This window comes from Danio rerio, chromosome 16, assembly GCF_049306965.1.
Source record: "Danio rerio strain Tuebingen ecotype United States chromosome 16, GRCz12tu, whole genome shotgun sequence".
NCBI classification, from domain to species: Eukaryota; Metazoa; Chordata; class Actinopteri; order Cypriniformes; family Danionidae; genus Danio; species Danio rerio.
The window spans coordinates 16475001-16488818 of record NC_133191.1 but is presented as its reverse complement, the minus strand read 5'-3'; the positions used below and the strand labels follow the sequence as shown (position 1 = coordinate 16488818).

Here is a 13818-nt window from a genome sequence, read left to right as displayed (position 1 = left end):
TGAGGGTTTTAGTGCCAGAAAGCTTTAAAGTAGTGCTTGATTATGTTATTTTTTTAGCCTAAACAACATCTGCAAACTTACAACGCATATATTCACATTTTTAAGGCTTACTACAAATGCCTGGGAAAGACTACAGTGAGCTTTTCTATAGTTTGTGACCTCTGGGTGTGATGTTTCCTTCAACACACTATGTGTTTCCTTCAACACTCTATGGAGACACTATATTAGAACACACTGGGCCAGCGGACCAATCATAGTCCTTTGCATGTTTCTGAGGGAGGGGCTTCACAGAACCAGGAAGTGTATAATGGGAGAAACACGGTTTTTCAAAGCTGAAACAACTGATCCATTGTCCATTGACCTTTTAGTTCACTCTTTTGAATAACTCAAAATGCCATGGACACTATTTTTATAAAGTGCATGGTACAAAAGCACTGAGGGAGCCCAGTAGGCACAGGACATCAACATCACATCAGTTTGACGTTATGCCAACGTCATGGGGGCGTTGCATTTTGTTTGGAAATGAAAAATGGGTTGAGGTCAGAACTCAACATCGGGCTGACATCAATGTCCAACATCCAACCTAAAATCAACCAAATATCAATGATGTTGATGTTACAGCTAGACACTGTGTGGACGTTACCACTTTGACGTCTATCAATTGTTGGATTTTGGTTGCCATACCTGACTAATAAATGTCAGTATTTGACGTCAATATGACATTACTTTAAAGGGTCACAAAAGACCAATACACATTTTTTTGAGATGTTGACAGTCATATATGTGTGCAGGGTTGCTAAAAACACTATTAGGACACAAAAGTCCCAACAAAATTTCACAAAAAGTCCCAAAAAGAAAAAAAAATGTCTTCTTTAAAAAAAAACATTTGAAGCTACGCTACGGTCTGTACCGTTGGGTACAAATTGACGTTATTGAGTTTTTAGCACATCTGTTCATTAATTCATGAGAAACACTTGGTTTGAACCAATCCACACGCTCTATTGTGAATGAGATGCATCTTCATTAATATGCATGATATAGCTTTGAAGACTTTTTTTACCTGTTACAGTGTTCAGAGAGATGCCACGTTGTGTTGCCAACTGTAATTCAAACAGGTAGTAGAAGAATTGTTTGGAGACATGAGCCGTCAGTGTTGCATTTATAAATATGCTGCAACAAAGGTTTTGTTTCCATTTCCCCAAGATGAGAGCTCAGCTTGTTTCAAGCAGTTAGATTACAGTAGTTTGATATAAAGCAAAATATATATATATGTTGGTAAAGAAGATTTTTTACCTGAGAGCTTTTTGAATCTGGAAATGGTGAAATTCGGATTTGCCACTGTGAAAAAATGTGACGGATTTGGTTAGTGTGTGATCAGTGTTCTTTGTTTATGTTTATTCAGATGGCAAAGTTAGCATTCAGTTTTTAAAGATATACATTAGTCAAAATAAGGTGACGCAGTGGCGCAGTAGGTAGTGCTATTACCTCACAGCAATAAGGTCGCTGGTTCAAGCCTCGGCTGGGTCAGTTGGCGTTTCTGTGTGGAGTTTGCATCTTCTCCCTGCGTTCACATAGGTTTTCTCCGGGTGCTTGGGTTTCCCCCACAGTCCAAAAACATGTGATACAAGTGAATTGGGTAGGCTAAATTGTCTGTAGTATATCAGTGTGAATGAGTGTGTGTGGCTGTTTCCCAGAGATGGGTTGCGGCTGGAAGGGCATCTGCTCCGTAAAAACATGCTGGATAAGTTGGCGGTTCATTCTGCTGTGGCGACACAGGATTAATAAAGGGACTAAGCCGAAAAGAAAATAAATGAATGAATTAATTAATTAATGAATTAGTCAAAATTATTTAGTTGCTAAGTTTACAGTAATACCACTACAATATTATGGACTAAAAGTCTTCCACTTACACACAGCTCTTAGATCTGCAACAAACGCTGCTTTCCGAATCACTGTCTATCTCCCCTGCATCCGTGTTTGTGTTGCCGCTGTGAAAATCAGTTGTAGTGCACGTAATGAAACTTCCCTTTTCATGCAAACCTTCTTTCTTTAGCCACTGGACACTCCCACTTATACAAAGCTGGACTCACCCACTTTCCTGACTTTTTTATAACTAGTGGTGTGAAAACCCCCTGCTGAGACAGGGGGTTTCATGGCCCTTTAAGATGTTGGCTCGATGTTGGATTTTGGTCATTTTCAAACACAACCTAAAATCAACCAAATATCAACGTCATTTGACGTTATTATTGGAAGTCAAAATAACATTTTCCTCAGACGTTGGCTTGACATTGAATTTTGGTCACCTGATGTCACAACCTAAATCCAACCGTATATAAACATGAGGCTGTGTGCCTGCTGGGAGTGTTGCGCACAAATGGCAATAAATGTACCTTACATGATGACAATTTTTTCTGTCCCTGAAATAACAAAAGTGCATTTGGATATGCCCTAATTACACCTGTGCTGTGAGCTTTAGACTATGTGCTTAGATCGTTAAAATTGAACCTGTGAGGTAATGAAGCTCTGTTTACCAAAGTCATTTGACCTGGCCAATTTGATTATTCCTCTGAACCACTGATTCAAAACAAAAGACTCATAAATGGTTTGAAGATTTGAGAAGCACTACCAGGAATTCAACGGACAGTTTTAAACTAAGCATGAACATATTACAGTGCACCCCATAAAGTCACATCAACTCGAGCTGTAATGCTTTTTACAATGTAGATAGTGTCAAAGTAGCTTTACGTAGATAAACAGAAACCCTGCTGAATAAAAGCATATGCTGATTAGGAAGCTTTTGAAACATGACTGCTGGTTTTAAGAAAAGGAACGAGTAAGCAATGTTCAAGTGTCTGCTGTAAACACGTTCACACCAAGAATTCACGTTTGAAAAACAGCACATTTACTGTATTTGCGTGAGTGACATGTATCACCAGTATAAGGAACAGTTTTAAACGCACAGTAGAATGATGCGGAGTTTTCATGAATTTTGAGAGCAGTTGAAGATCCGTTGCTGAATGTGTGATGTAAATCTGGTCATTTGATAAGTGACAGTGATGTCTATGCATGTAATTAAACAGCTGATGAAGTTCATGAAAAAACAGATGCTAATCAGGGGCCTAAATTGTTCCGCAGTTATACGCCATAGCAGATCTGCTTCTGATGTACCGTGACTTGACAAGCCTTTGAAGAGAGTTTCTCAGGATTTAGGGTTGAAAAGTTCTCTCTCTCTCTCTCACACACACACATATATACACTAACACATGCTCAGGCATAATTAATTAGGTTGTCAATTAAATGCAAATGTAAAAAATATTAGTATAAAATTTAAATATAACATGCTTCTTTGGATAAATAATGTTACGTTTATATGAAAAATTGTATTTGGGTTAATTTTTACTGGATTTTACTGGATTGTTTGATAATATGATTTAATCTTTTTTTTCCATTTAATTAATCTTTATTTCTATAGCGCTTTTACAAAGTAAATTGTCAAAGCAGCTTAACATAGAAGATAATAATAGATTAAACTATGTGAGTCTAGTTTTCAGAGTTGAAGTTCAGTTTAGTTCAGTTCAGTGTGGTTTAATTTTCACTGCTGAAAGTCCAAACACTGAAGAGCAAATCCATCGATACACAGCTCCACAAATACTGGACCATGCAAGCCAGTGGCAACAGTGGCGAGGAACAAACCTCACAATTTGACGAAAGTGAAGGGGAAAAAAAACTTGAGAGTTTCCAGGCTCAGAATCGGCACAACTATTTCTCCTCTGGCCAAACTTCTTGTGCAGATCTGCAGTCTAAGCACGGGAGCCTGGAGAACGCTAGACGACCATTGTGGAGATGCTGCAGGTGGGCGAGGTCAACGGCTGATGTACAAGCAAGCCCTTCAGGATCAATGCGAGGACTCTTCTGTCACTGGGGTCTTACAGGAATCAATCTCATGCTCTCCAGTCCTTCATGACCATCACAGAAGCTGATCAGGATACGGCTTGGTCCAGGATTATGAAAACCTGGGGAATAATAAAAACAAACTAACAAACGCACAGATGCCGTTCAAATTTTAATGACTTTAAATAATGCAGACTAACAATCCTTTAAGGATTTGAATTTCGAAAACATTTGTGTTTTATGTGTATTCTAAAGCAAAGAGATGTGTCTTTAATCTAGTTTTAAAGTGACAGAGTGTGTCTGCTTCCCGAACTGTGCTAGGAAGGCTGTTCCAGAGTTTAGGTGCCAGATATGAGAAAGATCTACCACTTCTAAGATCTAGGGCCCTATCATACACTTGGCGCAGTGTGGCGCAAGGCGTGGCGCAGTAGTCTTTTGGTAGTTTTAGCTTGGCGCAAGAGTCGTTTTGAGGCGTTGCGCTACACAGTTTAAATAGCAAATGCATTAGCGCTCATTTTTGCGCCCATAGGTGTTCTCGTCTAAAAAGGAAGGCGTTCTGAGGCGGACCGCTGGCGCGTTGCTACTTTGAGAATCTATAATAGATTTTTCATTAGACCAAAACTAACCTGGTCTAAACTCCGGCGCAGAGTTGTGCCTCGCCGGAGTTTAGATTAGCAGTTGTTATTATTAGCAGTATTTTTTTATTATATCCATATTTATATTTGTTTTATTAAAAACAAGCTTAGATTTGCCCACCTGTCAGGTTTTAGACCATATGGGGCACAGCATGTGTTTTAGGATATAACTCACATTATGTCACATTATATAGGTTTTTGAGCACATTTTGCTATTATTATTCATTTATTCGTTTGCTGGAAATTAGAACTGAATTTAGAAATAGTTTTGAAATGAATTTTTGCACTTAACAAACAAAGGTATTCATTTATAGACTAATTGATGTCTGTGCGACAGTGAAAGTGATCCATTATCTCTCATTCTCACGCAGTAGATGCTCTGTTTAACAGTTTTCTGTTAAAAAACTGTTAACTGTTAACTGTTTGCTTGTGAAATGCTCATTTTTTCCACTTAGACATACTTTGCGTCCTGTAAATAACGAATGCGCTCTTGGCGCGACTTAGCTGACTCTTAAAGGGAATGGGAGATAAGATTCTAATTGGTTTTATTCTCAAAACACACCTACAACTCATTAAGAAAATAAACTCAACCCTTTTAGAACATGCGCTGCAGCGCAAGGCAGATTTCCTGTCCTTTAATTAGCAAAAACGCGTCCTGACATGACCTGAAAGCATTTGCGCCCTGCGTTTTGGACCGTCAAAATAGAGCCCTTACAGTTTCTCAAAATAGCAACGCGCCAAAACATGCCTGCTTTTTTAGACCAGAATGCCTATGGGCGCACATTTGAGCGCAAATGCATTTGCTATTTAAACAGCGTGGCGCAATGCCTCAAAATGACCCTTGCGTCAAGCTTAAAGTAGTAAAAGACTATTGCGCTGCGCCTTGCGCCCCATTGTGCCGGGTGTATGATAGGGCCCATTGACTCTCCATCTATTTTTAAATCTAGACTCTAGTTGCACCTGTTTAAGATGGCACACTGTTCCTATATCTTATCGGTCCATTCTCTTGCTCGCAATCTCAGGTGCAGTATACACTAGTGTTTTTTTGTACATTTTGTTACATTTATGCCTGCTGAAGACATTGTATTTTGAAAGCACTAAGGACCCCAATTTCATTTATTTTATTTTATTTTTAGAATTTTATGATTTTTAGGGGCTTTTCGCCTTTATTGGGATAGAATAGTGAAGATTACAGACAGGAAAGCATAGGGAGCAGATAGAGAAGGGAATGATCAGCAAAGGACTGCTGATCAAGGACTGGTTGATTTCTCGTCTGCTTTCAATACTATGAAGCCACATTTGTTGGTTGAGAAATTAATTTATCTTTTTAACTTGGATCTTAATATTTGTGGATGGATTCTGGATTTTTTTAGTAGGACGTCTGCAGTGTGTCAGAGTCAATGGTGCTCTTTCTGACTTTCAGTATTGTTCCACTGGGTCCCCCCAACATAACAAATATTAAAGGCTTGGACATTGAAATTGTTGACACACAAAAATATCTAAGGTCGTTATTGACAATATGTTAACATTTCAACCTAACACCCAGGCTGTCTATTAAAAAGTCCAACAAAGTTTTCAGAGGAAACTTAGATTGTTTTCAGGTTTGTACCTCTATAATGATGTTGCTTTATAAACAATTTATTGAATCTGTTTTATCTTTCTGCATTGTAGCTTGGTACTGTAATCTAAGTGTGTCAAATAAGAACAGGTTGAGTCGCCTGTAAAGTGGCAGGCAAGATCATCGGTTTTAACCAAACTGGTTCAATGGTAATTTACCATACTTGTGTTTTAAAGAGAGCTCAGTGTATCCTATGCACCCCAGATCACCCATTGTTCTTTGTGTTTTAGCTGCTGCCATCAGAATGTCATTTTAGAGTTCCTATTTACAGGACAAATACAACTAAAAATTATTTTATATTCTTGGCCATTAGTCCAGGGGGAGGGAAATGCAGCTACAAAAAATATATTGTATGTTGTGGGGTAATATTTTGTTAATGTGTACATGGAACGTTGCCTGTGTTATGGCAACTTGCTGCCATTTTAGTTTTCCTAAACGAGATAATAAAGTTGAGCCTGAGTCTGAGTCTGGAACTCAAGTCAGGAATCGATCTCAGTGATCTCATTGCTATGTTGGTGCACTAGGCTACTGGCACCAGCAAAGACCACGTTTTAGTTTGCAGCCTCTGGAGTTTTGTTTTAGTATAGACAGACTGAAACACAAAATTTAGTATGTCAAATGTTTTGGCATGCCTAAAAGATTTGGGTTTATGCAAATCGACAAGAGAAAGCACCAATAATGCGTCATACACCATACTAATCAAGCAATGTAATTGTTTATTGCTAGTACACAAAGCTGATATCAATTATCGCAATAATAGTCAATAATCATATATCATACCCATGAACATCATTAATCGAAACACAACAAAACTGCATAAAAGGCTTATAATGAGTAATAAGGAATGCATGAATAAAAGACATAATGAGACCTCAAGCAATTTAATATAATTATATACAACCTCAGAGATGTGCCATCATTTTTATCTTTTTAAAGACTTTGGAGCCTGTTGCAGTTACATTGGAAAACCAACACATGTGTCCAAGAATGCCAGGCGATGTGCATTTATCCCACAGCTGAGCTCCAATGTTTCAGCAAGAAACCCTCACCTTTATAGTCAAAATTTGGGTGCTGGCCAAAAGTTGGCCTATTACGTAAGAGAGAAGTGTGAGTTAGAATCAGCTAGAATGCAGATAGAACCTTACAATTCCAAGGTATATATGTTGTTTTGATGCTTTGAGTGCTGAGAAAGGCACCTATAAACTTCAAGAGATCTATTGTAAAAGCAGTCTGAAATGTTCTTCTAAAATGAGCAATTTTCTCAAGCTCCTGTTTGTATGTTCAGCAATTTGGCAATAAATATGTTCTTTTCATTTTCTTTAAAGTAAAATAACTGAACATAATCATAGGAGGCTGAGAAAATTGCTCATTTTAGACATTTCAACATTTTAAATTAGGGGCACTTAACGGTTTTTGCATCTGAACTCTCCATATTTATCATTTCCTTCATTGCACTCTATATACACTAAATTTGAATGGTGCAATGTGACAATACTAAAAAAAAAATGCTATATTGGTAATTTTGAGTGCACTGTGATAAATCTCCAACAGTAAACTGATGCTTATTTATGCTGTACTGACACAAAGGAAAAATGATTTTCTGTGGTCACGTCTGGTGTGGATATGGTGTTCAATCGTCAAATTATTTAATGAATTTGATTAAGCATTGCAACGAGCTGACGACTATTATGATGACAGACACTTTGTGATCTTCTCCTGTCTCATGTTGGTTTGCTCTTGCAGGTCCCCAGCAGTATGATGGACATGAGTGTACTAATGGCCTGTCAGTTCCTGCTCAAGCAGGTGTCCAATGAGGGCAACAACGCCCTGCTGTCTCAGCTGTACCAGTACCTGCTCTTTGACTTCCGCATCTGGAGCCGCAGCCACTTCGCTGTCTGTCTGGGTAATAAAAAATACTTTGACAACCATAAAACATCATTATAGCGTTAAGATATTATATTTGCATGAAATTAATGCAAATAAATTTAGATTGTTTAGCTGACTGCCATTCCAAACCATGGGCGTGAAATATTTTAGAACAAGGTTTTTGAGTTTATTTAAAAAGTAAATAAAAAAATGACATTTTCTGCTTTAACACTTGAACTACAGAGGCAGTAATTTTGTCTGTTGTTAAATTGTCCAATTTAACAACTTTGTTCAAATAAGACCCATAATTTTAACCTTACATTGGTAAAATTACAAACCTACAGTAAAAGAGTCCTGAGTATTTCTACCTTGATAGGCCAAATTAACCACATGTATTTCACTACTTTTTCTTGCATCTTTGATTATTCACTAACAATTTTATTTATATAGCACAGGTTTTTTTTAACAACTTTTGTGGCCAAAGTGCTTTCCAACAAATCAGCAGAATGCAGACAGACAACCACAAACAGACAAAAAATAATGATCATACCTCCCAACAGCCAAATTGGCCTGTGAGAACAAATATTTCTTAAGTCTGGTTTTAAAGCTGGTGATGAAAGGTACTTGCCTTATTGACATTGGTTAGCATTCCAGAGCCTGGGGGCTGCAATGCAGAAGGCAAGTATTCTCATATATTTAAGTTTGATATAGGGATGCATAGCAGATACTGATTTGATCACCAAAGGATCTGGTATGCTGTTAGAGTGTTAGTAGCTTACGTAGGTGAAAAACTGTACCTCTTAAGTGAACAGGCAACCAGTGTAAACATCGTTAGACTGGAATAATATGCTCCCTCTTTTTAGCTCCTGTCAGAAAACAGGCCACTGCATTTTGGTCAAGTTGTATCGTGAAAAGAGCTGACTGACTAATGCCAAAGTAAAGTGACTTGTAATAGTCTCATCTAAATGAGATAAAAACACGCTAAACATCTTCAAAATCTTTAAACGAGAGAAAGGGTTTTGCTTTGGAAAGTAACTATAGTTGCAATAAGCAGATTTTTGCAAGTGAGTTTAGTTGAAAATCAAACTACGACAAATGTACTATACTGTATTAAACTAAAACTACTATACTTCATGGATATACCTGCCTAGCAACTTTTTGCTTACAAAAACATAACTAACTCAGATGTGTCTTTCAAGCTTTCAAAAATTACATTTTTACTGTGGTGAAAAATCTTTTCTTTCACTTGCCAGACAGAGTGACGTACGCAGCTTCAGGGGTGGTGATTATAGGCTATATTACAAAAAAGACTGTGTTATTAGGGTAATGATTTAAAAATTTATGACAGACATTTGAAGCTTAATTCTAAAACCTCAATAGAAGCCTAATATATAAATATTACAATATGTGACAAAAATACAATTCAGTACATTCTTGAGTCTTAATTAATGCTATGGTAATTTTAGTAGCTGTAGAATTCTGGTAGTCTCAGCTATGAAAAGTTGTAAATTCATTGAAGTATTGAATTGTAAGTCCTATATTTTTTAAAACAGCTGCTGGTTACATGAATTGATTTGATCTGTGTTTTTCAACCATGTTCCTGGAGGATCACCAGCTCTGATAATTTTCCTTGGCTACTTCTCAATTCCTAGAAAGCAGAGAATGGACTTGTGTTCTTGTAGGGACCGGTCTTGCCAGGTTACCTTGAAAGAACAAATTTAGGAGTACGCGAGAACACAAACGCGTCCTGTGAGAAATAAGATGATGTGTTATTCCTGATGGTCACATGACCTTTACGTATTTTCAACAGAATTTATTTAAACACTGCAGCATGTTTTTCCCATTTTCACTATATATGTAACATGCAAAAAAGCCTTACAAATATACTTTGCACAAAACAAACAGCACAAATTTACTCCTTATTTCAGCAAATAAACACCCTTATTGTGTTTAAGGCTTTATTAAGATTTTCATGGCAATTTTTCATGAACTTTAATAATAAACAGGTATAGGATTGCTGTGCTTCTCACCTCCTTTATTCAGACACAATGAATTCTGGGACTTCTCAAGTTGACAGTTAATGATGACATTAAATGAGAACACAAGGGCACAAGAACACTGAAGAAGGTATATTGAGAAACAGCCCATGGCTGCGTCTAAAACCGCATACTTCTATACTATACAGTGCAAATCAAATCAGTATGCGAGCGGAAAAGTATGTCCAAATTATAGAACATACTTTTCTAACAGCTGTGTAGTATGTTTAAATTCAAATGCAGTACCTACTGAGTAGTAGGCGGTTTCGGATGCAGCCCATATCTCCTTAACCAAACACACCTCATTCAGATCGTCGTAGACTGAAAGACATGCAATGGTTGAGACAGACAAAAGAGAGATCCAAAACATGAAGTGTTTGTGGTCCTCCAGGAATGTGGTTGAGAAAACACTGGATTAGAACCAGTAAGCATTCATGAATTAGTCATCTTTGTTCTTTAAGACTGGCCATATTTACGTTTGGCTAAATCCAAGCTGGTCAAACTAGTTTTTAAGACTCTTAAGTCTCATTATCATAGTGGCTATGTTTCTGCAACAAGCTCCATTTTTTTCAAAATTTACTCAAAAATGTCAGCTCATCATTTAAAGAGCAATAAAAAATTATCATTGGTGAGAAATAAAACATAATCCAATCACAACCCTCTTGTCTATACTTGTGTTGGTTTGTAGGTCATGTCCAGTACCTGACCACTGTCATCAATGAAGGCAAGCTGAAGACTCGCAGGAAGTATGGTGTTCAGTACATCCTGGATTCAATCCGGACACACTACAGGTGCACCCAGAACTGAATATTATAATTTAAGGTTAAAATTAATTGTAACTCGAAAGACGGTGTTGTTTATAATTGTGTTTTGTATGTGTCCACAGCGTGGAGAAGGATGGCAGTCCTCTGTCTGATGAGAGGCAGACGGTGCAGATCTCTCTTTTCTCTCTGCTGAAAGACCTTCTGAAATCTCCCACTGCTGAAGAGCTGCACAGTGTGCTGGCCTACGCTGCTATAGTGCAGGATGAGCAACAGGTAACACACACAAACACGCTAGCTGAGGCAACCAGGTGGTACTCATTGCAGAGCCACATGGGTGCTGCACTCACTCTGCAAGTGGTGTCACTGGGGGTTGGGAAAAGGGGTGTGGTAGGTGTACCTGTTAAAAAAGCATTCAGTTAGGAGGAGCTGGAAATCCACCCATGTGGCTCTGCAGCAAGCACTTTCATGAAGCAACTGCCATTTGTAGCAGAATACTATCTGCCATTCAATTTCATAAAAATACATGGACACAGACAACTTACAAGTACTCGGATACTGGTACATACTGTATGTTGACAATATGAAACATAGTGTCCAAGGTTTAGCTGTTTGTATCATATTTTTGATTATATCAGTATCCCAACTAGCCTGACATTGTAACCTAACTATTAGTGTCAATTTGGGGTAGGTGCTATGTTCAAATAATTTTGGGGGTGTGGAGGGATATATAACATAATAAATATAGGGGTAGTTGACAGGCAGTAAAAATTCTTTTTTTTTTGTAAAACACAATTTATGAAGAAAGTTTATGTTTATGTAGTTTAAATATAGTGTTTAAGAAAACATATGGGGTTTTTACTGAAAACTGCATCTTTGTCAGAGTTGGTGGTGGGGATAAGGACTTAAGTGCAAGGAAAATAAGTTTTTATTTATAATAAAATAAAGCGAAAGGCAAAACAAACTACCCAGAGGGGGAAAACATTAACAAAACAAATAAACAAACTAGACTGGGCAGGCTGTTAGAGATCAGGGCTTGAAGACAGAACAAGGCAAGATACGAACTGGCACAGAACAGCAGACATGAGGAGAATATAAGCAGAATTAATTAACAAACAAACAGGTGAACATAATAAACTAATAATGGGTTAACAAGGAGGGTGGGACTAGACAATAGACAGAAGGGCTCTTTCTCAATTGAATTAATACTAAAACATTGCGAACGGACAAAGCCGTAAATGTGTGTACGCAGTAAAAAATTCAGATGTATGAAACAGTGCGTACGCGCAATCCCACGCAAATTCTCTTTGTACATCCGAATTAACATGAAACTGAGTTCACGAGCGCAAAGCCCCTCCCTGCCTCCTCCCCCTAATAAACATGGTAATGACTCCACTTCGGCAAAACCAAGTAAATAAGCAATGGCAAAAGCAAGCAAGAAGAGACACTTCACAGAATGTGAATTGGAGGTGCTCCTATTGGAGGTAGACCGGAGGAAAACTGTGTTATTTGCAAGTTTGTCCTCCGAAATTAATAACAAAAGAAAAAAAAAATAAGTGGGAGAGTTTAGCTGACGCAGTTAACGCAGTGTGGTCTGAACATTGCACTGTGAGTGAATTAAAAAAAGAAATGGTCCGATGTAAAGGTGCAGGTTAAAAGGAGAACAGCGGCGCACTGTCGAAGTGTGAACCAAGGGATGCTGAACTAACACCCTTTGAGGAGAAAGTTGCCTTAATTGTGGGCGACACTTTCCTGTCTGGAGTAGTATCCACGTCTGTGGGAGACACAGATGTATTAGATGAACACTTTGTTTGGGTGGTATAGCAGCACTCCTCCGCTCATATCTAGGCGTCACAACCGGCATTTCAGCTGCCCAATTGCCTGCTCTACATCTGACCGAGTGCGAGAATGGCATCATTGTATCTGCACTCTTGGTCAGTTTGTTTGTTGTTGAGGGGGGTTAACAGCCACGTCTTAAATGGATAACCGCGGTTTTCTGATATGCATTAAAATAATTACGCTCAGTAAAATAAAATAAAATAAAAACTTAGCTGGAATAAATCTTTAAATACATCACTCACCAAGAAGCCACCCATCACGCACCCTGCCACCTTGAAGTCTTCGGATTCAACCATTGACAATGTCCTCTAACAAAGCCAACACTGCTATTGCCATAGACTAAGGGTTGTATGCATCTGCAAATTTGTATGCATTTATATGTTCTAAATCACATAATTGGTAAAAAATAAATTTATATAAATATATATATATATATATATATATATATATATATATATATATATATATATATATATATATATATATACTGTGTGTATAAACCCATTTTATCAATTATAAATGAATAGCAATGTTTTTCACATGTGTTGGTGCAATACTTTGTAGTGTGCAATTTAACATAATTGCCTTTAGGAGTCGCCAATGGAAAAAAAACAAACACACACAAGAAATGCACGTACGCCAGACATGAAGTTGGCGTAAACCAACGCACATTCCCATGTTAATTTCATCGTTAGTAAATCCAAACATAAGCGTGAAATCTGGTGTACGCAAAGTTTTTGTGCAAACGTAGGGTTGATGCGTGAGGCCACAGGTCACCTCGGAAGAACAAACTTGAGAGACCGCGAGAACACAAAACGCGTGAGAAATGACAAGCTGCGGTCTTCCTGATGGTCACATGAACTTCACACATTTTTAATAGAAAATTATTTAAACATTACAGCATTCATATAACAATTTATTGTTTTTCCCCTTTTCAAGATATATACTATGCATAAAGACTTTACAAATATACGTTGCACAATATAAATAAAACCGATTTTGATGCAAATTTCAGCAAATAAACACACCCTTAATGTGTTTATTCCTTTATTAGGATTTTCATGGTAAAGTTTATATTCACCTTTTTATTTAGGGGAAACTCCTGAGATAAATCAGTTATATTTCTTAACTTTAAAAATAAAATGCTGCGCTTCCTACCTCCTTTATTCAGC

General features: G+C 37.6%; 1 protein-coding gene across 4 annotated transcripts in view; it reads left to right on the top strand.

Annotated features, from left to right (window-relative positions):
- Positions 1 to 13818, top strand: part of nbeal2 (neurobeachin-like 2) — a 178256-nt gene that overhangs the window by 87207 nt on the left and 77231 nt on the right. For all 4 annotated transcript variants that reach the window (XM_073925966.1, XM_003200162.7, XM_073925967.1 and 1 more), the window contains 3 exons: positions 7888 to 8047; positions 10735 to 10837; positions 10933 to 11083. In XM_073925966.1, the coding sequence (XP_073782067.1) occupies positions 7888 to 8047; positions 10735 to 10837; positions 10933 to 11083 (414 nt within the window). The remainder of the gene's footprint in view (positions 1 to 7887; positions 8048 to 10734; positions 10838 to 10932; positions 11084 to 13818) is intronic.